General features: G+C 41.5%; 3 protein-coding genes across 4 annotated transcripts; all 3 read right to left on the minus strand.

Annotated features, from left to right (window-relative positions):
• Window positions 1-4,070: 4,070 nt before the first annotated feature.
• mtfmt (mitochondrial methionyl-tRNA formyltransferase) lies at window positions 4,071-9,048 on the minus strand. Of its 2 annotated transcripts, none has more exons than XM_086143702.1 (9): window positions 8,679-9,048; window positions 7,670-7,858; window positions 6,944-7,066; window positions 6,743-6,845; window positions 6,181-6,256; window positions 6,012-6,103; window positions 5,856-5,934; window positions 5,413-5,486; window positions 4,071-4,420 (listed from the first exon to the last, which is right to left on the minus strand). In XM_086143702.1, exons 1-9 carry the CDS (start codon window positions 8,864-8,866, stop codon window positions 4,220-4,222), a joined length of 1,125 nt encoding a protein of 374 aa, XP_085999828.1. In that variant the 5' UTR covers window positions 8,867-9,048; the 3' UTR covers window positions 4,071-4,219. The 2 variants fall into 2 exon arrangements, with proteins under 2 accessions (XP_085999828.1, XP_085999827.1); XM_086143701.1 differs by having other exon boundaries at window positions 4,076-4,420; window positions 7,670-7,867.
• Window positions 9,049-10,927: 1,879 nt separating this feature from the next.
• LOC147235586 (uncharacterized) lies at window positions 10,928-15,029 on the minus strand. Its single transcript, XM_086143704.1, has 6 exons — window positions 14,969-15,029; window positions 14,418-14,459; window positions 13,949-14,326; window positions 12,934-13,047; window positions 12,759-12,849; window positions 10,928-11,887 (listed from the first exon to the last, which is right to left on the minus strand). The coding sequence occupies exons 2-6, from the start codon at window positions 14,455-14,457 to the stop codon at window positions 11,452-11,454; spliced, it is 1,059 nt and encodes a 352-aa protein (XP_085999830.1). The 5' UTR covers window positions 14,458-14,459; window positions 14,969-15,029; the 3' UTR covers window positions 10,928-11,451.
• A 1,061-nt stretch (window positions 15,030-16,090) lies between these two features.
• On the minus strand, window positions 16,091-23,087 carry gpt2 (glutamic pyruvate transaminase (alanine aminotransferase) 2). Its single transcript, XM_086143705.1, has 11 exons — window positions 22,694-23,087; window positions 21,957-22,046; window positions 21,679-21,787; window positions 21,435-21,568; window positions 20,632-20,875; window positions 20,093-20,172; window positions 19,746-19,882; window positions 19,443-19,617; window positions 17,929-18,084; window positions 17,310-17,422; window positions 16,091-16,717 (listed from the first exon to the last, which is right to left on the minus strand). Exons 1-11 carry the CDS (start codon window positions 22,943-22,945, stop codon window positions 16,582-16,584), a joined length of 1,626 nt encoding a protein of 541 aa, XP_085999831.1. The 5' UTR covers window positions 22,946-23,087; the 3' UTR covers window positions 16,091-16,581.
• Window positions 23,088-24,604: the final 1,517 nt, after the last annotated feature.

Raw genomic sequence — 24,604 nt, forward strand, 5'->3', positions numbered from 1 at the left:
ACGTACTGTGTGTGTGTTTATAAATATATATAGATATATATGTATAGTGGGGCAAAAAAGTGTTTAGTCAGCCACCAATTGAGCAAATTCTCCCACTTACAAAGATTTGAGAGGCCTGTAATTTTCATCATAGGTACACTTCAACTATTAGAGTCAGAATGTGAAAAAAAAAAATCCAGAAAATCACATTGTCTGATTTTTAAAGAATTTATTTGTAAATTATTGTGGAAAATAAGCATTTGGTCAGCTTCAAACAAGAAAGTGTTCTGGCTCTCACAGACCTGTATTAATGGCACCTGTTTGAACTGGTTATCAGAATAAAAGGCACCTGTCCACAACCTCAAACAGTCAAACTCCAAACTCCACTATGGGCAAGACCAAAGAGCTGTCAAAAGACACCAGAAACAAAAGTGTAGACCTGCACCAGGCTGTTAAGACTGAATCTGCAAAAGGTAAGCAGCTTGGTGTGAAGAAATCAACTGGCGAAATAAATTATTAGAAAATGGAGGACATACTAGACCACTGATAATCTCCCTCGATCTGGAGCTCCACGCAAGAACTCACCCTGTGGGGTCAAAATTATTTCAAGAAAGGTGAGGCCATGGGGCCATGTATCATGAGATTTTGAGTGAAAACCTCCTTCCATCAGCAAGGGCATTGAAGATGAATCGTGGCAGGGTCTTTCAGCATGACAATGATCACAAACACACACTACAATGAAGGAGTGGCTTTGTAAGAGACATTTCAAGGTCCAAGGGTGGCCTAGCCAGTCTCCCGATCTCAACCCCATTGAAAATCTTTGGCGAGTTGAAAATCCGTGTTGCCCAGCGACAGCCCCAAAACATCACTGCTCTAGAGGAATGGGCCAAAATACCAGCAACAGTGAATGGAAACCTTGTGAAGACTTACAGAAAACATTTGACCTCTGTCATTGCCAACAAAGGGTGTATAAAAAAGTAGAGATGAACGTTTGTTCTTGACCAAATACTTATTTTCCACCATAATTTGCAAATACATCTTTTAAAAATCAGACTGTGATTTTTCTGAATTTCTTTTTTTTCCGCATTCTGTCTCATATTTGAAGTGTAGAAAATTACAGGCCTCTCTCATCTTTTTAAATGGGAGAACTTGCACAATTGGCGGCTGAGTGAATACTCTTTTGCCCCATTGTATATATATATTCAAGCTTAGATGTTGACTTTTGATCTCAGAGGGATGGCAGAATGTTTATGACTCATATCACAAGAAATATAAATACATGCATTTCACAAAGTTCCTTCTACACCATAATCACCTTTCACCTTCAGGGTATTTGCTGCTTCCTTGACCGTCAAAGTCAACATCCAGTATGAGGGCAAAAAGCAGCACACGCTGACAGAGGGGGAAATGTTCTCCGCGGTAAAATAGGAACAAAGGCTGTTATTTAAGAAAACCCCGGGTGATAATCTCACTCCACCCTCCAGCAAACTTCAGTCGAGTAAAAAGAGAACCTCCTCGACGCAAATGGTGGGTGGAGTGATGTGTTGGGTGGGGGGTAACAGCAGTGGGGAGTGTCAGGCGATTGGGTGGGATATAACACAGGACTTCTCTGGAAGGATGTGGGAGGGGAAACACTGTGACCTTCAGAGTTCGACTGTGCTAGGACGATGTAGTACCTCCCAGAAACAGGCACACAGACGTGATGCACACACACACACACACACACACACACACACACACTTTGATGTGTGTGTTCTTTTCTGCCTCAAATGAGGGTTCACAGTAACAGATAGAATGACAGATAGTTTATAAAATTTCTCCGTAAACCAGAATGATAGAAATTGATAAAAGCTAATCACCCATGATGTTTTTTTTTTGAGCAGCTTTTGGGCTTGTTTATTCCGACAATTTCAGAAACAGAACCAGAATTAGAACCAGAAAACATTCTGATCCCCAAGGGGGAAATTGCTCTTTGTTGAAGCAGCTCCTTGTCACAGAGTACAAATAAAAATATAAGCATCCATATGAAAGAGCCAAAAATAATCCTCAATAAAAAATAAAAATGCATACAGTATATACAGTATATACAACGTTTATACACGTATATTTACAGGTATATGTGTGAAATTTAAATTTACAACTTCATATTTAAGTTACATTCATATTTATTAGTATTTACATTAGGCATTTTGACATTCATTTAAGCAATCACTATACTTTAATACACTGCAAATTGCTTGAGGAATACAGAAAAGGCCCTGAATTGACGGTGAAATCTATTTTATGCAGTGAGAAAGTGAAATAGTCATATTGGGGAGGCACTTTAACAAGGTTTTCACTTACAACTGCTCTCACTTACAGCTGCCTGTCTACACCAGAAGTATTCTTCCAAATCCAATACATATTCTTTTGAATAATGCAGTTTGGAAAAAATGCCACTAATTTGATGACAAAAATCTACTTAAACTTCATGAAATGAATCCAAAACAAGGAAGAAATAACCCTTGAAGAGGGTAATTATCTTTAAAAACCAAAAGGAATATCTGAAACCAATATGCGGATACCCCGTCTGTGAGCTGCCACCTTACCGTGGTGGAGGGGTTGCATGTCCCGGGGGCTTTATGCCCCTGGAAGGGTAACCCAAGGCAAAACAGGTCCCACGTGAGGGACCAGAGAAAGTGGGGCTCAGAAGACCTCCCATGAAGAAGAAAATCATTGGACTTCTTGGGGTCCCTAGAGGGGCTGCTAGAGAGTGTTCCAACTGGGGACTCACCCGTGATGCTGGGAGACTTCAACACTCACATGGGCAATGACAGTGCAATGTGGAAGGGCGTGATTGGGAGGAATGGCCCCCCTGATCTGAACCCGAGCGGTATTTTGTTATTGGACTACTGAGTTTGTCACGGATTGTCCATAACAAACACCATATTCAGGCATAAAGGTGCCCATATGTGCACTTGTCACCAACACACCTTAGGCCACAGTTCTTTGATTGATCTTGTGGTCGAATCGTCGGACTTGCAGCCGCATGTCCTGGTCACTCAGGTGAAGAGAGGGGCGGAACTGTCGACTGATCACCGCCTGGTGGTGAGCTGGCTCCGATGGTGGGGGAGGATGTCGGTCTGACCTGGCAGAACAAAACATAATGTGAGGCTCTGCTGTGAACGTCTAGCAGAGTCCACTGTCAGAAGGAGTTTCAACTCATTCAGACATTGAGTATGAATGGGCCTTGTTCCAGGCTTCCATTGTTGAGGCAGGAGACTGGGGCTGCAGCGATAAGGCGGTCAGTGCCTGTTGGGGCGGCAACCCTCGAACCCACTGGTGGACTCCAGCGGTGAGGGATGTCGTTAAACTGAAGAAGGAGTCCTATTGGGTCTTTCTGGCCTGTGAGGTTGCAGAGGCAGCTGAGATGTACTACCAGGCTAAGCATCATGTGACTTCGGTGGTTGCCGAGGCAAAAACTCAGGCATGGGAGGAGCTTGGGGAGACCACGGAGAAGGACTTCCAGTGGGCATTGAGGAGATTCTGGTCCACCATCCAACAGCTTGGAAGGGGTTAGCAGGCCAGAAATACTTCAGAGACCATCTCAACCCTGTTGAAACACCCTCCAATGAGGAAGAAGAGTCGGGGGACTCTGGAGCAGCACACCTATTTTGGGCACGGAAGTTGCTGAAGCAGTCAAAAACCTCTTCAGTAGCAGGGCCCCAGGGATGGATGAGCTGCTATTGTCAGGGACAGTGCCGCTGGACTGGCAGACCATCTGGAGAAGAGGATCCACCGGGTCGTTGGACCTCGGTTCCAGCAAGAGCAGTGTGGTTTTCATCCTGGTCGTGAAACAGAGGACCAGCTCTATACCCTCGGCAGGGTCCTCGAGGGGGCATGGGAGTTTGCCCAACCAGTCTACATGTGTTTTGTGGACCTGGAGAAGGCATGAAGCAGGAGATGGACAGGCAGATCGGTGCGGTGTCTGCAGCGATGCAGACTCAGTACCGGTCTGTCGTGGTGAAGAGGGAGCTGAGCCAAGAGGCGATGGTCTCAATTTACCGGTCGATCTACATGATCAACATGATCAGCGGATACCAAGTACCAAAACATTACTTCTTATTTGAAAAATCATTTGTTTATGGTGCTGAGTCAGAGACATAAATTCTTTTTAATAAATTCATTAAATACAGAAAATAAAAGTCTACGATTCAAACCAGGAACATTCAGAGTGCACCATGACATCTGCCTGCTTCCCTCAGGATAAATAGTTCGTCTTCTTTCCTCTTAGCGTCAGATTCTCATGAGGCTCAGTCTCCGCTGTCCGGCAGACAAACATGGAGGCTGGGTCACGATGTGGCGTCCTCATCCGCAGCGCCTGGTGCAGGTAGCCATTATAGAAGTCAGCGGCTGTCAGACGCTTCTTCAGAACCACGGCCTTGAAGCCCACCCAGCCGTCCTGGAGTAAAGAAGATAACTGAATTCTGATTGTGCTTGGAAACCCAGGCCTTATCTTTGTTTATCTCCATCTCACTGGGTGGAACAATTGCAGAAAATGTTGTTAAACAAAGAAAAAAAAATTATGTAGTACTGACCAATATGATAAAAGTTCTTCTCCTTTCGGCTTTTCCCTTCAGGGCTCACGACAGTGAGTTAACCTTCTCCATCTGAGCCTATTCTCTGTATTTTCCCCTCTCACACAGACTACCTTCATATCCTCTCTCTCCGTGTCCATAAATCTTCTCTTTGGTGTTCCTCGAGACCTTCCTGCAGCTCCAATTCAAATATGATAAAACTATGCTTTATGAGAATGTGTCAATGTGTGTAAACGGATTGTTGGTTCTTGAAAAAAAACAGTTTCCTCGGGTCTAATAATAAAAACACTGTCAAACGCTGCCCCTTAGCGGCGAAAGGTGTAACTAAAGCGGCACAAATAAAGTCGACGTGATTTTGACTGGGTTCACTTCATACATGCAATTCATCTTTATACTTTGAGGCATTTCCTTGGTTTTTATGATTACCCTGCTTCCAAATAACTTTATAGGCTTGAAACTGAAAGAAAACTCTCTTCTTTATGGCTGCAAAAGTACTGCTGACAATTATTATGATCGGAATATTACAAAATATATCCTGAAAATTTGATTAAAAATAAACTAATAATTAGAGAGAAACATTTGTGTAAAAAATCCTCAGACTTATTATTATGAATACTTTACCATAACAATAAACATTCTGTCTTAAAGTAGGACGACTAAAGATGCCTAATCTTTGTGAGAAGTAACCTGAGAGGGTTGATATCATAAATAGGGATATTTGGCACCTGGAGTCAATTATTCTGACATAAACAAGTCAGTTAAAATCTGTTTATGCTTTGTGAAGGGGGTTTTGATACCTGTGTGTGTGAAGGAGATCTAAGTTTCAGTAGAAAAACTTTCAACTCCAGAGACTGACCTTGCAACAAACAGCTAACGTGTTTGATTCCTTCAGGAAAGTCACAGATCCTGGAACTGCTTTCTCCTGTTCGTCTGCAAACAAGTCACACAGTTTTGTTCACCTTCAAAAGCGCCAGAAAAAAATTCAGCCCCTGCTGGAGGGTTGTAAGTTGAGAAAGCTGTATAAAAAATGTCTGAAAACAATCGATTGTTTTCAGACATTTTTTATTCAAAATTGCTTGTTTTCAAAGCAATTTTAGCTTATTTTACTTTAAACTCTTGTACTTCCTGCTGAAATTTCTTGCAATTTATAATTCAATTTCTTGAAAGTGTTTCTTTCTCATTTGGGCCTCGTCACACTTCATTTGTAAAAGCATATTTTCAGCTACAAATCTGAAAATATGACACTGGAAGTCTGAAACAGAAAGAAAGAAATCAACAGAAAGAAGAGCTGATGCTGACCTGCTAAAGAGATGTGACACCGTCCTGTGAAGTCCAGCAGTTTTAGAGTCCGGCCCATCCAGCTTGTCCTCAAAGGGATCTGAAGCATAGGAGTGGCGGTGTTAAGAGACCCTGTACTGGACCTGGACTGACCTGACCTGAGATGAGTTCAGTTACCCGAGATGCAATGGCTCTGTGCAGCCTGTTGATTTGGTCGCAGGTCTGCTCCTCCCATCTAAGCCAGCTCATCCCTGTGCTGATCTTTGGGGCTACAGGGTGAGACGGAGATGAGTTGCTGCCCTGCCGAAGGGTCGGGCAGATATTGATGGGGCTCGAACCTACGTACCGAAAGTGGCGCCTGTCTGACTCTGTTCCCGCTTTTGAGCCAACTTCACCGGCAGTGTCTTCAGTGTGCTGATCAGCTGCAGAAGAAAACACACATCAGCTTGCGAAGTCACATTGCAAAAGTATCCCAATCTAACCATCATGCAGTCATTAAAACTGGCTTCAAACATAAGAGGAGGCTGTAGAGCTGATCTACTGGCACTAGGGTTTAGTCACTCAACAGAATTACCAGGAAATCCATTTCACAACTACCTAAGAATTAATTTAATAATATATGTACACTTATAAAAATATAAATAAATTTCCTGAGAATCAGTTAAAACAACTTAGGTCATTTTAAAAGTTTTATGTTGACCTAAATAATGTGAGGATTTGCACTAAATTTCCTGAAAGAAAGAAGAAGAGGAAAAATGCCTGAAAAATTGGAGAAAAATAAATGCAAAGAAATTTGCATTGGAGTTATCTTCCTGAACAAAGAGGGTTTGGGACTTGTGAAATGCAGGAGCTGTTTTGTTTTGTTTTGGTTTTTTTTTGTATTGTTTTAGATTCAGGAGGAAACTGACCAGCCGAGCTCCGCTGGTGGCGAGGGTATTGGCAAGCTGGTCAGCCGTGCAGAATTCAGGGACATGATGCAGTTCCTGGCTGAGAATGGGACCCACGTCGAACCTTGAATCACATTTTCCAGAGGTGACATGAGATGAAGGTTAAACTGTCAAAATGAAGGAAAAAAAAAAAAAAAAAAAAACCAGAGGGTTAGTTGGTACCTGTGGGGGCGGATCTGCATGATGGTGACGCCCGTAACTGTATCGCCCTGCAGGATGGTGTGGAAGATGGGCGCTGGGCCTCGCCAGCGCGGCAGGAGGCTCGGGTGGACATTCAGGATACCACTGCAAATGACCATTACCAATCAATACCAGGACTCAGCTTTTTTCGCCAAAGTAAAAGCTTTAACATTTGAAAAGTTCACACAAAAAATTGCTCTTTCCATGGACAGGCTGCAAAAATTTGCGACACACAATGAATTTGAATAAACAAATCCAAGCCAGCATTTTGCTTGCTGGCTACACCTGATTGGATGAATACTATTGATGCTTTTTGGACACTGATTCCAAATCAGAACCAAAATGGCAGCGTGTCTGTCAACTCTCTGCCATATCAGGCAAAAAAATTTGATGAAATGTATTTTGGAGGATTAACGCGGTGCGTGTTAAAAAACCAGATTGAATATTTCATGGTTCGTTTTGATGAATGTTTCTGCTTCCAAACACATACAGGATATTCCGGATAGGTTTCTGTGCCCTCTGATTTATTTATTTTTGGAAATTTCAAATGTTTTCCAGGGCACAGCGTAAAACTGACATCAACCACCTTCTCCCTCACTTATTTCAACTAAACCTAATAGTGTCACAGCGAAGAGTTAAAGTGATTGATGTAGTTTTTTGCAGTTTGTTTGTGGTCAGACAGGTGACCACAGGTAAGATGCAACTCACTATGGAAACCTGTTGATCAGCGCTTCCTTCAGCAAACATCCAAAGGAAACCACCACGCCAACATCAAACTGCCACTCCAGGTCTCCGATGGGCCAGCTGTGCACCTTAAGCTGCTGCTGCTGGGCAAATCTCTTTACTGGGACGTCGCCGCTCAGGGTCACGACCTCTAGGGACTTCACCACCCCACCACTGGAGTTCCTGCCAGTCAGAGCCAACTTTATGAGAAGACTGAGAAGAACCCAAACCTCCTGAACACAGTTACTACAACCGTAAGCACAGCAATGGCAGAAACAACAGGGAGTAAATTATAAAATAAAACAACTTTAAAGGCCCATCCTAACACAAGAAAGAAATGTAGTAAATACACAATAAGCATTTAATTATATTTTTCATTGGCAACTTTTAGCTCACAGAAATAACAAAAACCTCTTCCTCCTCACACGGTCAGAGTGACTTTGTATTGAATCATTTACAGGGAGTTATGGATCATTTTATTTTACATCAATACCTGCCCTCCCTTTCATGTGATGCTAAGTACTTGTTAAGTAAGAACAAGTTCTTACTATAAACATCAAGTACATTCTATTTTTTCCAGGTTACTTCTCATAAATGTAACACTTAAAAGTTCAAATTAGTTTATTTTCATCCCTACTGTTATCACTAGTTGTCAGAGCAGAGATAGTAAAGAATGTCAGACAGGCAGGAGGGACTTATCTTGATACAGCATCATTTTAAAGCTTTGTTTAAAAAAGAAATTGGTGTGAATAATTCTTCTTGAGTACAGAGTGGTTTCAGAATACAAGCAAGAATGTCATCAGCAGAATTCAGAAGTGATTATTGATCTTCGATCGATGACAACAGGTCCAAGTCGAGATGCAACTTCGCGACGCATAAGGAAAAAAAACAACAAACGTTGTGGGCTAATTTAGTCACGTTTGCTCCTGATTTCCGATTACGTCAAACAATTATTGTTTAATGGATTAAATGTGAACAGATTTCTCCCTCTGACCTCTCGGATGCGAGGGCCTTCAGGGATTCCACAGCAAAGTTGTCCGATCCGAAGAACATGAGCCTCCACGGGGGTCCCGGTATCGCCGGGAGTCCCTGCGGGGACGGAGGCACAGATACTGACAGCGGTCTCCTCGTACCGCCGTGGGCGCAGCACCGCCCGAGCAGCTGGAGGACGTCCCTCCTCATCCTCACATCGGGTCACCGCTGTAAGACCGACTATCCGTGCCACACGGCCTAGTCTGGCTCAGACTTACTCGGCAAAATACTCAGGCGACACATATAATAAATGTCGTGTGAGATTCACGACATCACCATACCTGCTTACACTGTGAAGGAGAGCGCCATGTTTACTATTACACTTCCGGGTTTTCTTCTTTCCGCCTCATAGTGACAAGTATCAACCAGCTTTTTCAGATCATCACTGCCACCTATCAGCCGGGAGGTGGAACAGTCCGCTTCAATAAATGAGAAAACGGCAATTTTTTGTGTGTGTGTGTGTGTGTGTGTGTGTGTGTGTGTGTGTGTGTGTGTGTGTGTGTGTGTGTGTGTGTGTGTGTGTGTGTATGTGTGTGTGTGTGTGTGTGTGTGTGTGTGTTTGTATCCTCTAGAATAGCTTACATTTTCAAGTTCTGATTTTTTTTTTTTGGCAAAATTTTAGCTTTTTTAACTATTTACTTGGTTTATTTGAAAACATGGGAAATCTGGTTCATTAGAGACAAATTTGATACATGACTGGCAGGGGTGGGCAAACTTTTTAGCTCAGGGGCTGCATTGACTTTCAAAATTTGACAGACAGGCCGGGTCACCACAAGATATGATACATATTTGTCAGACATTTGTCTGAACATTGTCTGACAAATCACCTTGGTTTGGTTTTGAAGGCTCTGATGTTTGCTTGCATTTCATGCACAAACCAGTTTTTCTCTTGTAGCTCCACGTCTAGCTCATTCATGTGTCAGTATGTCCACAGCAACGGCTAATTCACTAAGCCATTCTGTGTCATTCAGCTCAGGAAAATTCTCAAGTAGCTCCAAAAATGAAATAATCTCCTGTTTGAGCTCCCACATTCATTGACCCAATCATTCAATCATTCACATCAAGTATGAATTCTGTACCAATCTTTGGCGGGCCAGATTAAAAGATCAACTGGCCAGATGTGGCCCGCGGGCCGTAGTTTGCCCTCCCCTGATGTAAGGGAAGTCTCTCTTTCAGCTTTTCCCTTCACGGGTCACTACAACAAATCACCTTCCTTGTGGCTGACGCTGTGGCTTCTCACCCCATGAGACTAAGGCAGGGGTGGGCAATTATTTTGGCTGGCGGGCAACATTACTTATTTAATTTTTACGCATGGGCTAACTAGGTGAACAAAATGAAAATTGCAATTCAATATTTCAATTTTTTGGCATTTTATTTCAATTTTAAAATCATTAATAATAACATAAATGTACCGACCAACGTTATTTTGGAAAAAAAATTACAAAAGGAAAAATTACGTTTTATAAATTCAATATTGATTGAAAATACTTGTTGAAATATTCAAAGAAAATTGTTTGGCGGGCGGGATAAAAATGCAAAACGGGCCAGATGTGGCACGCGAGCCTTAAAATGCCCAGATCTGGACTGATGGCTGGGAGGCGTGGTTAAGCTGGGTAGATACTGGGTAGATATGGGCAATCCCACACGTTCAAGGTTATTGTTGTGTGTTGGTGTCTCTGTGTTGAAGTATTAAACTCCTCCACATCTCCGCCATCGTTTCCTCGTCGAAACACACATCCTCCATTTAGTCCTAATCTCTGTTAAATTTCCTCCATCTAGTCCCAATTACTGAATTTGTGTAAAGTTGTAGTGAAAAAACAGCAAATTGTATCATGGCTTTACACATGCTAAAAAGCATAGTAACAAAATTGTTCTGCCACAAAAACCTGGAAAACACAGAAGTATTATATTTTTAATAGTTATGTTACCCCCTTGATCTTAGGTCAAACATTTGCCTCCTGTTTGGAGACTAGCACACTGTTTATGGCCTTAAGACATCACAAGTAACATCCTGAAAGTATGGTTTGAAAAAGTTAATCATAAAATGTCATTTTGTCATAAATCAGAGGTTAAAAAAATGCCATTTAACTGATGCCAAAAACAAGTTACAATGAAATAAATGAATGGAAAGGACAAACACCGAACCAATTATATAAACACCATCTTGTTGGAGTTTTGTGATAATCAATACATTTTTATGTCAAAACCATTTGGTTTCCTCCTCCATTTTGTGGCGAGTTTATTGCTGATTTTACCATTTTTTTCACAGAGATTCATTACATTTTCAATTATATGAAAAAAAGAGGACATGGAAAATACATTATCTGTGAAATCATCATAGTTTTTGCCTCTCCTTTTTGCCGATTATTTCAAATAGATTTTTTTTTTTCTTTTGTCGAGAGTTGTTAAATTTCCCAACAAGTGAATTTTCATTTTTCTCAAAATTTAATCAAGTCATGAGGAAGATACAGGACAATACTGCTGTACAAACAACTTAATAACCTTCTTGTGAAATCATGTAATTTCTACCCATCATACAATACATGCGGTTATATTTGAAAGGATTATAATCTGATCTTAATCTGGTCAGGCAAGCCCTGATCATGAAACACTTTTTAGGACACAGATATTTGCCAGCAAGCAGACAGATCATTAGACGGAGGATGTAAACAATTTTGCCAGTGTTGAGACAACTTGGAGCAGTGATCTGTAATCTGCAATTTCTATGAACCCCATCACTCCCCTCCTTGGTGTTCCCCCACCTCTTTCATCTTCTCTTGATTCTCCCAAACTTCGCATTTCACCTCTTCCTGGACCTCTTCCTCGACCTCTACCAAATCCTCTGTCATCTGCTCTGCATCCTGCTCCAACCTAAACTGTTCCTCCAGCTCCTGCTCCCTGGACACCTGTTCCACCTCTTGCTCAGGTGCGATCACAGCTGCACCATCAGAGAAAGCGCAGGAGGTGTTTCCATCCTTCATTGTGACTAGGATGCTCCCTGGCTGCACTGGGGTTACGTCCCCATTAGTTGGGGGAGTTTTGACCTCCTGCTGCCTCTGTAGTGACGGTGAGGAGGCGTCATCCTGGAGCACTGAAATGACCTGCAGCTCCTGCTGGTTCCTGTGAGCCAGAGCTGCTGCAGCCTTGTACTTTGCGATCTGTCTCCGGTTTCTGCAGGCAGACAAATTGTCAGAACAGTAAATCAGAATCAAGAACAAAATATTTCATCAATTTTCTTCATTAAGAACTCAATACAAACACCAAAAGAACAAGATTCAATGAATTATAGATCTAATAGAATTAGAATAAATCAAAATCACAAAGTTCATGGCAGAATCACCAATGCTTGTAATTTCTTGCATTTACTGTACATGCAAGACTTGTTTGAAGATGTCCTCCTCCATTTACACAAAAGCGTTAGAGCAGGGGAGGGCAAACTAAGGCCCGCGGGCCACATCTGGCCCGTTGGTCTTTTTAATCGGTCCCACAAAAGATTGGTACAGAATTCATACTTGATGTGAATGATTGAATGATTGGGTCAATGAATGTGGGAGCTCAAACAGGAGATTATTTCATTTTTGGAGCTACTTGAGAATTTTCCTGAGCTGAATGACACAGAATGGCTTAGTGATTTAGCCTTTGCTGTGGACATAGTGACACATGAATGAGCTAGACGTGGAGCTACAAGGGAAAAACTGGTTTGTGCATGAAATGCAAGTAAATGTCAGAGCCTTCAAAACCAAACCAAGGTGATTTGTCAGACAATGTTCAGACAAATGTCTGACAAATACATATTGGATCTTGTGGTGACCCGGCCCGTCTGTCAAATTTTAATAGTCAATGCGGCCCCTGAGTCAAAAAGTTTGCCCACCCCTGTGTTAGAGTATTAATGGAATTAATTTAGCTGTTTTAATTAATTGTTTTAATTTAGATAGTATTGAGTATTGGGACAATCTGGGGCCTCAACTCAGGGTACTTCGGTGGCTCCCAGTGGTCATAGGTCGATTCTTATACAAATCTTATGTATTACTATTATTATTACCTGCTGGCCATGGCTCCCATTCCAAGCAGGAGAAAGCCTATGAGAAGGCAAACAAAGGCCAGACCGAGCAGCACGAAGGTCCACAGGGACGCTGAAAAAGGCAGACGAAACACCCACAGCTCAGTCATTGTGACATATGAGAAGGGTGAGTATGACAATGAAGATCAGAACTCACAGTCCTCAGTGCGGTAGTACCATTGCAGGAACTTCCTCTGCTCTTCTGTCATGGTGACCTCCTTGTCCATCTCTACCACTTCAAACTGCTCCAACTCAGACGCCCTCCTGAATCCTGTGGAAAAAAAGGAAAAAAAAAAGAAAATCAACAAATTATTATTCTATAATAATGCTAAATACATTGCCTGAGAAGTATCAAATGAAATACATAAAAATACTTTGGTGTGATAAAATGATTTGCCCAAAATGTATGGAATAGATTACCCAAACAATAAATGCCTGAATACTGACATGAAAATATGTCAAAAATAGGTCAGCATTTTTTACCAGCCATTATTTAGTTGTCTATGGTGATGGTGAAACCTACTAGCAGACGTGTGTACCTCTGTGGCACACCAGGGGTTAAATGGGCAAGCCTTTATACACATAAAGATCAGCTAGAGTTGAATATGTTTGGAGATGCCAGCAGTTAAATGGTATTTCAATTGATTAATTGATTGATCGATTTTTTTTTTTATTTTTTGGAAACTTTAAGTTAATACAGAGTTTCATTCATGATTTTGTTTGAAGGAGTTTTGACAAATTATTTTAGCTAACTTTGAAAGCACTTAAGGAATAAAGGACCTTTCTTGGAATCTATTGAAACCTCTGAGGCGTCTAGATGAAGTGCCTTATTGGAGGGCACTACAGTATTACTCTAAAATCAGTAAATTACTGAGGGCTCGGAATCATGTCGCCAATTTATTAATTGAACTCTAAAGAATTATAATGTTGTGTAAAAGGTAAGAAAATTATTTTTATTATTACCGGTATTTACAGATCAGAGATGGATTGGCTGTCATTAATGATATAGCTGAGGATAGTCACCTCAATTACTTTGGAGATAGTGATAATATTGTCTGATAGTGACTTTTATGGAAGGGACTTCAACTGTCTCTAATAGAGGTTATATAAACATCAGGACTCTATCTGCTTGTGAGAACATGTTTGATGCTTCCAGACTTTACAGGACTTACTGAGTGGGTCCAGGCAGATGTCTCCTCTGTCTACAGACCTCCATGTAGCCTCCCTGGCCTCCTTGGAGAGAGTCAGATGGTGTCTATCCGAGGACAGGAGCATGGAAGAGTTCCTGCTGATCAGTCGGTCCCGATCACAATCCCACCTCAGTCCTGAGGGGTCAACCCCGGGACCCTCGCAGGACTGGGTCCGGACAGGGTCTGTGTGCCAGGCAGACAGACACCTAGAGGTGGACAAGCACATCAGCATGTCTTGCTGGAACCAGACCCACTGCTGGGCCTCAGACTCCAAGTTGCACCTCCTCAGCAGAACCTCTGGCCCAGAGTCCTCCAGACATAGGCTACCATGTTTGTTGTGGATCATGAAGGCCAGTGACCCTACAGAGCCAGAAAGATAATTTCATATAAGATAAAATTCATTCAACCTGCTCTAATGCCTAGTCAACTTCCATAGAACAGTTGATTTTACCCTGCAGGAGGAGGAACACCACCACCCAGGTTTCAGACATCTCTGGAAGAAAGCAAATAGTTTTCATTTGAATGGTTTCACACATGTCTGTTTAAAAAATATCCCTTTTTTACCCATTAGCAACTAATGTTCTCCTTATTTTAATATTTAATCCATTATAATTCTTTTTTCATATGCATAGAAATACACATACGGGATTCACGGGATCTGCAGCAGCACTGAAACACTGCAATACTGTCATAAATAGGAGAGATTGAATATGTATAGACACATATTTAAAACTGTTCGCCGAGTTTGATTTTTTTTCTATTTCATTCTTTTCTAATTGTCTTGGAAGAAGATAGGTTTTATGAGTAATTAATGCATTTAATCAGTTTATTACTGGTCTAATCTCTTTTAGTTAGACATTGTAAATAATTGTCTTCAGAATGATGGATTTCACAAATTATTTACTATTAATCAGTGCTTCCTATTTGCAATTGTTTAACTTCATTGTAAAGCATTAAACTGTGTATTTTGAGGGGAAAAAAGATTAAATGAATCCTCCTCACCTGCCTGACGCTCAGTCTCTCCACATGAAGAAGAGGGATAAACCTTTGGCAGGAAAAATCAAGCTTTCCAAAGTTCAGGAGGAGGAGCCAGCCAACAACTTTATTCCTTACTCTGAATTCTATGCTTTTATCGGACAGTGTTAAAAGTAAATATGAAAATCTATTCAGTGCTCCTTATTTGCGGGAAAATATTTTGAAGTCGGTAACAGATCGGGGTGACAGCAGAGAAAATGTACATCTGCATGATTAGCAGTGGTTAATGTGTTTACAGGTTGCAATCTGTGATCATACAGTTGACAGGCTGAGAGTTTGGAGTTAAAGTTCAGGTTGTTAAATTTAAGGTCATAGACCTGGTTGCCTGGTAACTGTTTAGACAGCCTCGTTGTAACCTTGCTTTTGCTGTTTATGACTCATCGGTCAAACGCCTGTCAGCGTAACGAATGTTTTACATCCAGAGTGGGGGATGGCCCCAATTCTAATTTTTAACTATTTCAGGAATGTTATTAACTCAAAAACCTTTATTTTTTTACGATTAAAAAATGTATCATGATAGTTTGAACAAAAAGAGCCAGGATGGGTATTTCACAGAATTCTCATGACATCTTAAATCATTTTAAGACATTGGACATTGTCTTAATTCAGAAAAATGAAGGAACTCCCTTTTCAATTCAGAATAGTGATATACATGTCTCTAATTCGAGAACAAAAATCTATAAATGATTACCTTTGATTATCATTACTTATTTAGGACAAGATTTTCAGTATACACATTTGGATTAAAATGAAAACCTAATATTTCTAAAATGTACTAATTGTGAGATACAATAGGATTAAGAACATTTCAAAGTGACTTTGTCCACTGATTCATTGAGTCAGTGCGTTACACTTTGGAACGTGAGCAGAAGGGAGTCACATGTTTTGATCACAAGGAAACCAGCGTCTGAAGTTGAAATTTCATCTTTAAAACTATAGAGAATCTTTCAATGTCTCCTATCAAAAATCCCCTTTTGGGATTCCCTATCTGTCTGTTGCCACAAAACCGTGATTCTTTCGGTCACATTTCCAAGAAGTGTAAGAAAAGAAACTGAAAACTCTTTTGTGAATGAAAAACTCTGCCACTGCTTTCATTGCCAGACATGAAATTTAATAAAGCACCATTATCAAAACAACCACGCATTTGAAAAGCACTTTTAGACAGAGATATACGACTCCTCATTCACTGTGCATCTCAGATATGGAGTGTCAGGTTATTGAGAATTAACGGTGATGTGTAAGAATATGTCACAAAGTGGGGTGAAATCTAGGATTATTTGGTTTGGGGGGGTGAAAGGGACATGTGGAACAGGAGCATTGGGGTCTCAGATATGAAGCAGGAAAATGAATCCTTGGCCAGAGACGTTTTTTTTTGGCACTTTGGCGCAGTTTGGTGATGATTTGGAGAAACAATTTGGATGCTGTGCTTGGCAGGATGCTGACAGATCCTGAAGAACAGAGGGAAGAGACTATCCTGGATGTCACCTGAGAAGGCACTTTTACTCTGTAACACAAATCCTAAAATCTACTTTGGCAAAAGTGGTGCTATGGTTGGGAGAGGGGAAAGATGGCCTGAGCTGTCAATGCAGCTGCTCGGAGCTAGTCTGGCTGATCTGAGGCTCCTCTGTGGAGTACTCTTCCAGGAACCGGAGGTGGAACTCCTTCAGCTTCTCCAGTAGGACTTTCAGCTTCTCCACAGGGGGAAGGATGGTCATTCTGAAAGGCAGGCAAGAGGTTAGCAAAACCTGTCCGGTTCTGACCTGCACTAAGATCTGCAGGCACGTTGGCCCCAGCCAACACCATAGTGGTTATAAACCAGAAATACACACTGTGGTTTGAGTTTTATCTTGTGGTGTACAGGTAGTTCATGTTGCTACAGAGCAAGTAATGAAACCTACACCCTGCAGCATGATCAATAAAAAAAAGTTTTGGAAGGACCAAAATTCCAAATTTAAGGTAATTTCATAATCTACTTCGCAATAAAGGCAAGAAGTGGGAAAACTGAAAAATGGGGCAACACATCAATTAGAAGAAAAAATAAAAACAATTATCTAAACATATCAACTTTGAAAATCTTTATAATTTGGAAAAATAAAAATGGGGCAAAAGAGATACACAAAAGAAAATGTTGAAATAATTCCCTTTTCCCTCAAAATGGAAGATAATGAGTATTTTGTTACTTTGATATTTTCTAGAAATTCTGGAGGCCCTGAAGTTTATAGTGTTCCTGTGCAGTAATGTTCCAATCAAACCTGATCCAAATAGCTTTGTCAGAAGGGAGAAAAGGAAGGAGTAGTGTGTAACAAACCTGAAGTGGTAGGTTCCCTCCTTCTGGCCAAATCCACTACCTGGAACCACGCAGATGCCAGTGTTCTCCAGCAGTTTCAGACAGTAGAGCATGTCTGGAGCCATGGACAAGGACTGGAAAAGTCACATGCTTGAGTATATGGAGTCAGTGGGTTGACTGGCATCACCACCATTAACATTTCAAAGTTTCATGACAAAAGAATGAAAACAAAACAAAGACCTTGGAGGTTGGAGAAATAAATAAACTGTTGCAGTTGTGAAATTAAAGTAATTTGGAACCATTTATTTTATCTTATTTCTAATGAACTTTTTCTGGAATTTGTAAACACTTTTTTGGTAATTTCATCAAAGTTTCATGGTAGTTTGTAAAAATGTATCTCAAAAGGCTTTCAAATAAATATTCGAACATTACTGTTTATTTTCCATTCAGAAAGGTGATCGAAGTGTTTTGAGGGCATAACCTCACGACCCTGTGAGGTGGCCCTTATCCTGATGTTATCATGCAAGAGGTATTGAACGGATTCTTTTTTTTTTTTTTAATTTTCTTAAATTCAGGGAAAGCTAGTAATATCTTCCTTCTATGATACTCCATATGAAACATTTCCAAGAGCGGGACAGACCTGGGCCTCTTGAACGGCACGTGGTGGGATGAAGATCTGGGGGAAGGCATACATGGCTCCCTGCACTGGGTTGCACTGGATCCCAGGGACCGAGTTGAGAATCTGCTCAGTGATGGAAGCCTTGTGAGACAAAGCATCCAGTATGGCGTTTTTCTCCTGTGGACAGATGATGGACAGGTCAAAGAGCAGGCGAGAAACACTAGTTGTATTAGTTTAATTTGGACAAACAAGAAAAAAATACCGTCCACCTTGCAGCAAGTAAAGCCTTTAACAAATTAATTTAAAAATCAATTTTTATTTTCATTTAATATCTGATTTTCAGCTTGGGACTTGAAACGCTCTTGCATTTTCTGAATCGGATTTTACATTGTTTAAAATCCAAATCTTGATACTTGAATTTGCATTTAAATATCATCCACTGCACAGCGGGTACTTCATTTAAACATCCATTTATTCATTCATTCATTATCGATAGCTCAACTATCATTGGGCGAGAGGCAGGCTACACCCCGGATCGGTCTCAAGTCAATCCCAGGGCCACGTACAGACATACTGTACAACCATTCTTGTCAAAATCTTCTTCCTGTTTGGAACTGAAGTTTGGAATTGAAGTTTGGAACTGAAGAAACCTCTTGGATGAGAGGTGAAATGTCTTCAAAGGGAGGAAAATCAAGTCCAGTTGCTACGAGAAGAAGATTTTGACAAGTATCAACCATGACCTGGATGACTCAATCATTCTCACACACAACCATTCACCCTCATTTGTGCATGTGGGCAATTTAGAGCCTCCACTTCATTTTCTTAATGTTTCTGAACTGTGGGAGGAAACTGGAGAAAAGCCACACAGACAAGAAGAGAAGAAATAAGAAATGCCTTTATTGGCAGCTAAGGCAGCGAAGGAACAGCGCCAGAGGAGCAGTTGGGGGTTCAGTGTTGCTCAACAACATGTCAACAGGCTAGGAGGAACCGGGAATCGAACCAGGAATGTTCGGTTCAATTACCCCACCTCAAATTAACCATGCAATGTCAATGCATGGTAATCAGTCATCTCTGCGCAGTGTATATTCACCACTTATGTGAACAGACTGCTTTTAGAGAGGCACACTGTGTTAAACACTACACCACTGTATCGCCCATTTCTAAAAATTCAATCATCTTTAAAAGAATACTCAACCTCAATGACTAGGAAAATATAAAATATAATATAAAATATATATGGAACAAAAATGTACTGCTTTCATTTCAGTGAAAGCTGATCAGTGTCACGTTACTTCAGCAGTAGATGGACATCAGGGTTCTATTGAGAAGAGCACCAGCGACTACTCCCGAACATCCCATATATATCTTGACTACCTAAATTGAGATGAATTGACCGAACCCTGTGGCTTCCCTGGACTTTAAAAAAGTTATCAGACCAAAATGGATAAAATGGGGGAATTTAAGTATGTCAGATAATTTGTGGGAGGCGGGGAACGTGACAGTTGAATGATGCTTGTTGCGCTTTCAACACTCACCTTGGTGAACTGGGTGAACGAGGCCTCATGCTCTGTGGGCGGATTCACAATGACGTTCATGGCTGCCTGTCCAGAGACGGGAGGGCAGAGGCGAACCGACAGCAGCTTGATCAGCTGGGCATTGACCTCCTGATCCATGTTCAGCACCTCCATGTAGCCTCCTCGGAACCCACACCTGGAGAGGAGGAGGCCGACACTCTGAGAGTCAAAAATGAGTCACTTGCTGGTTTCAGAAAAATCAATTACCCAATGCTGGGTAAAATTCTATCTTCTAGATGACCGGGGTGGATGAGGTGTACTCACTCTCCAGTGTAACCCTTTGAGGTAGAGTGGAAGGACACCAGCTCCACGTTGTTGTAGTACTGCGGACCCATGTCATATAGAACCTTCTTGAAGGAGTGGAACTCACAGCCTGAGGAGTAGACATTGTCCTGGTACACCTGAAGACAAAAAAAAAGAAAAAAGAAAAAGAAAATAAAACACACCCTAACAGGTCAGAGAGGAGATGCACTCTGCACTTGCACCTGCTCTGAGCTCAAGTTTAGAGCTAAGAACAGTGTATTAAAAGACATGTTTTTTTCTTACGTCATCATCATTCTCTAAATGCTTCTGTGCAGTAAAAGTGTTAAAAACATTACTGTTCTGCTTACCTCATCGGCCATCACAAAGAGGTTCTCCTCGTAGGCAAACTGAAGAACCTCTTCGATGCACTTTTTACTTTGCACCTGACCTGCAGAACCCAGGACAAATGAAACGATGCTAAGGTTGGGAGGCAAGAAAAATCCAGTGACGGTGCAGTGCAGCAAAAATGACAAAAAAAATGAAAACATGGAATACTGTCCGAGGGTCTGAGGCTGAATGAGGGTCCCACTGGGATCAAGAACATGAGGAAAGTGGAGGTGATATGAACTGAGGACCATAATGAAGAGGGAGAATGAATTTAGAGTTATGTAATTCGTGCTGACTACTTTGTTAAAACTTAAAATTGAATTAATAACTTAGAATTGTATAAATAAAGAACAACAACATTGCCTACAACGAAAAAGACATCGCATTGAATCGGTAATAAATTACATTAAAATTAATGGCGAAATTACAAAACAATCTAATAAGGCAATAATCTTAGGGGACTAGAGTGGGGATGATTGGTAACATCCATTAATTCCACAAATGAGAGGGCAGCATGTACCAGTGGGGTTCCCGGGGTTGATAATGCAGAGTACACGGGGTTGGCAGTGCTGCCTGGCGGCGGTGTGCGCCCGCTGCAGCTCCTCCACATCCAGTGCCCAGCAGTTAGCCTCGTCCAGGTAGTAGTTGATCTGCACAGCCTCCAGCTCGGTGATGGCGGCTGAATACAGCGGGTACTGAGGGATGGGGATCATCACGCCCGTCCTGGATGCCCCCTGACCTGAGACCAGCAACTTCAGCATGCTCTGCAGCGAGGAGGATGTGTCATTCAGTGAGATTCACTCTTGATAATGGATAGAATAGATTGAAACTATCAATCCATCCTAAAAATTTTTTCCCCAATCTGCAGCTTTTTCTTATCTAATGTATTAATTGATCAAAAGCCCAAAGGTAAGTGTTTCTTAATGAATTCAGTCAAATAAAATCCCATAAACAATTGGATGGTCAAAAAACCCTTATCAGGATAGTTAACTAAATTCAAGTTCTGTATAAAAACAACACTTTCACCTGACAATCTATTACATTAACTCATCAAACTGGAAAAACAGGATTGTTTTTATTGTAATTCTCAAATAATTTTGAGTTGATTTTTTTAACCAGATAATCAGCAAATAAATTGAGAAACAGTGCCAACATTTTTTTGTCAGATGATTATTGTGAATTTCTAGTTTATTCAATTTCTCAACACGTTGTGCAAAGAGCATTGAGGACTACTGTATGTAAAGCTGATATTTACAACAATATCTGGTCCATATGGTCCAAACATGTCGGCTTCTCATTCTGTTACTCGAGGTTTGTGATTACCATGATGCCGTCGCTGGCCCCGGTGGTCAGGTAGATGTTGTTCCAGTCTGCCGGGATGCCCTGGTCTCTCCGGGAAATGTAGTCCGCAATATCCCGTCGAATGCACTCCACCCCCTGGCTGGGGCTGTACGAGCCTGAGGCACGGACACAACAGACACAAACCGGCGATGGGATTTACGGGTTTAAATAGCTGAAATGCACTGGCTTGTGCAGCAGCGGCGTGGGGATGCTGGACCACGCCCACCTAGACTCTGCCCCCCACAGTCCCGCAGGATCCTCCGGGCTCGCTGCTTTGCGTCATCAGGGAACGATGGACTGTCCAGCAAATCGGGAAAACAACACAGAGCCACCACCTGCATATACACACAGCAGATGAACATTTCTTGATGGAGGCACGCGTGCATTCAACGCCAGTGAAATCTGCGGAGTATCAGTTAGAAATGGGGAAACGGTGGGAATCATCAATGTTTGAATGTGTGGAAGCATCTGAGCAGTTGAACAGAGGATCAATCTGAGGTTCACCTGACGGAGGAAGGTGATGGGCTGCTGACCCATGGCGTGGGCATCCCCAATGTTGGCTTTGATGACCTCAGTGAAAGGCCGTTTAACTCCCTGAGACAAAACAAACAACCAAGTCCAAGTTTAGGATGGAGACCAGAATATCAAGGAGGGGGGTTTATTTGAATCATCTGCCAAATATGATGTTTTTTCATGATAATATTTTCCTTTTTATAGCCTTTTTCATAAATGGTTACGGCTTTACTTTTCCGACACAAAATCGTGACACTTCAATCACTTCGAGATAAAATGTATTCTTCATTGGGACATTTCAAATTTATTTGGACATTAATGATATTCACATTAAATCATAACTTTTTACCGTAATATTTTACAAGTATTCTTAATCTAATTAGAGCTTTATTGTTAAATATTCCATCTTTTTCTTGAAATGTCATCATTCAATGCTCACTTCATCGGCAGGTTGTTAAAGCGTCTTCAAATATGAAGACGAGCAGACAACAACACGTCTTTTTTTTTCTTGAAGTATGAAGTATGACGCTTGCTATTTGTCGCTCGATATAATGTATACCATCATTGTCATGACTGAAATTTGGAGTCTTAAAACATCGTGGAATTTTCTGGTATTCCCGCAACATCGACCTTCGGTAGTTTGGCATAAGCTCACGCATCTGATCCGCGGCTACCACCGGCTCCGGCGACACCGGGCATGTAGCGGAGACCGAATCCGGACCACCGACCTGCCGCAATTGCCTCTCGATGTCCCCCGCTTTGAGAACGATGGGCCCGCGAACTGCGTATTCCACCGCTTTCACCTGCGGGTTCAGGGTCTCCATGTTCAGGCTCCGCTCCCTCATCACGGCTGGGTTCCGAGGCTCCGCGGTGGCCTCCGCCGTGCCGAACCGTTTCGGACCGTGCTGAATGGATCGCAATTGCGTCCGACCGGAAGCGCGCGGCCCCAGGTGGCGGAGAGCGGAAAAGCCACGGAGCATTTTTCCTCCGAACACGCAGGAGTGTTCATCAAGCGGTAGCGTGGACGTGGAACGGGACGGACCGGGCGGCCATTAAAGCTTGCAGCTTCCGCTACCCAGACAGACAGCATCCGATCCAAATGCAGCGCGTGCCATTGTCACCTCTTTTTTTCTTCTGAAACTTTATTGTCCTCGTCACACTTACACCAGCCTCAGCTGCAGGGCCGCTGAACGGGATGACGAGGGCCGGAGGGAGGTTCTTCGTTATTTTTAACAATATTAATAAAAATAAATACAAAGGCATACCAACATAGCAGAATGATGCACCTGTTTTATTGGCATGATAATTACGTTGCACATAAAACATTTAGATCATGCTATATTTTGGGACCTGGGTCGCCTCCATCCACGATTAATGCCTTTGGTCTTCATCGAGGCCTCCTGACTGATGAATACACAGATAGGAAAATACATCAAAAATTAAAAAACATAATTAAACATTAAAAAAAAATCAGTGATTTTGTGAGTCAGTGATGCTGAATTAGCATGCTTCTTCTTTGACCCTTTTCAAAATTATTACCATTTGAGATAAGACAATTGATTTTAAAAGAAATCCAGTGAATTTCCTGGACAACAAACTGCTTTTTCATGGGTGTTTTTGCATTTATGATCTTAATGGCCTGCATTCAGCACAAACACAGAGTACCCTGAGTAGTGAAATTTAAATGCTATTTGTGATTTTTTATTTTTACCTTTTACCTTCCATGGTCTTCTTGATAGTGTGTCATATTTTCTACTATTTTATTGTGTCATATTTTCAACTATTTTTCTCCATTCTTACAAAATAAAATGATATAAAAAGTGAATGAAGGAACCTGTGTTAATACTGTTGCATTAGTGAATGTATAATGTTTTTCTTGTGTCCCCAGTCCTTCCAAAGCAGCTGTTTGGAATAATGATGAACACTGATGTCTGGCTTAGGCCGGTCACTTGCACCATGACAACAAGGACGAAACTGTGTAAACACTAGGAGGTCAGATCCTGTGATGTCATGATGACAATGACACAGGAATTTTATGTTGAACTGCATTTCTGTTGCAACTTTTACATTATCGTCAGGGGACTTTTCATAAGAATGACTTGTTTGTGGTGGATATAAAAGTTCACTCCTGGAATCAATGCAGCACTTTTCGACATCCTGACCAAGAGGTAAGATTGACATCAATGGCTTAAACATTATAGACATACTGAAATGAGATGAGATATACTTGAATGATCCCATGCTTGGGAAACTGTTTTGCAGCAGCAGCAAGACATACAAGACAAACTAAAACTAGGCATAAAGAATAAATAAACCCTGATGTTTAAAAATTTTAAGAATAATCTAAAAAAAAAAGTCTCATATTTCACAATATACAGGAATAAATAATGAGCAAAGTGACAATGTGAGGTAGCACAGTAACTGATTAGAGTGAGTTATTGTATAGGGTTATGGCATGAGGTAAGAAAGATTCCCTGTTTCTTTCCATTTGACAGCAGAGCTGTAAGTCTGCTGGAAAGCTGCTCCGTTGTCTTTCCAGTGTGAGGTAGAAGGGTTGGTCAGGGTTGTCGACAGTTTCTTAAGCATCCCCCTTTACGCCACGGTCTCCAAAGTTCTCCATCCTGCTGCCAGCTCTCCTC

This window comes from Fistularia commersonii, chromosome 3 (genome assembly GCF_037954325.1).
Source record: "Fistularia commersonii isolate RoL2024-O1a breed Wild chromosome 3, RoL_Fcom_v1.0, whole genome shotgun sequence".
Classification (NCBI taxonomy): Eukaryota; Metazoa; Chordata; class Actinopteri; order Syngnathiformes; family Fistulariidae; genus Fistularia; species Fistularia commersonii.

Excerpts from the sequence above, each read along its gene's own strand:
- mtfmt (XM_086143701.1), bottom strand. The coding sequence starts at position 8,866 with ATGAGGAGGGACGTCCTCCAGCTGCTCGGGCGGTGCTGCGCCCACGGC. Across the intron at positions 7,868-8,678 it reads AAGGCCCTCGCATCCGAGAG|GAACTCCAGTGGTGGGGTGG; the intron begins GTCAGAGGGAGA and ends TCTGACTGGCAG. Across the intron at positions 6,104-6,180 it reads TCAGACAGGCGCCACTTTCG|CCCCAAAGATCAGCACAGGG; the intron begins GTACGTAGGTTC and ends CTCACCCTGTAG.
- LOC147235586 (XM_086143704.1), bottom strand. The coding sequence starts at position 14,457 with ATGTCTGAAACCTGGGTGGTGGTGTTCCTCCTCCTGCAGG. Across the intron at positions 14,327-14,417 it reads GGTGTTCCTCCTCCTGCAGG|GGTCACTGGCCTTCATGATC; the intron begins GTAAAATCAACT and ends CTGGCTCTGTAG. Across the intron at positions 11,888-12,758 it reads ATGGGAGCCATGGCCAGCAG|AAACCGGAGACAGATCGCAA; the intron begins GTAATAATAATA and ends GTCTGCCTGCAG.
- gpt2 (XM_086143705.1), bottom strand. The coding sequence starts at position 22,945 with ATGCTCCGTGGCTTTTCCGCTCTCCGCCACCTGGGGCCGCGCGCTTCC. Across the intron at positions 20,173-20,631 it reads CAACCCCGGGAACCCCACTG|GTCAGGTGCAAAGTAAAAAG; the intron begins GTACATGCTGCC and ends TGGGTTCTGCAG. Across the intron at positions 19,883-20,092 it reads TCTTTGTGATGGCCGATGAG|GTGTACCAGGACAATGTCTA; the intron begins GTAAGCAGAACA and ends TTTTGTCTTCAG.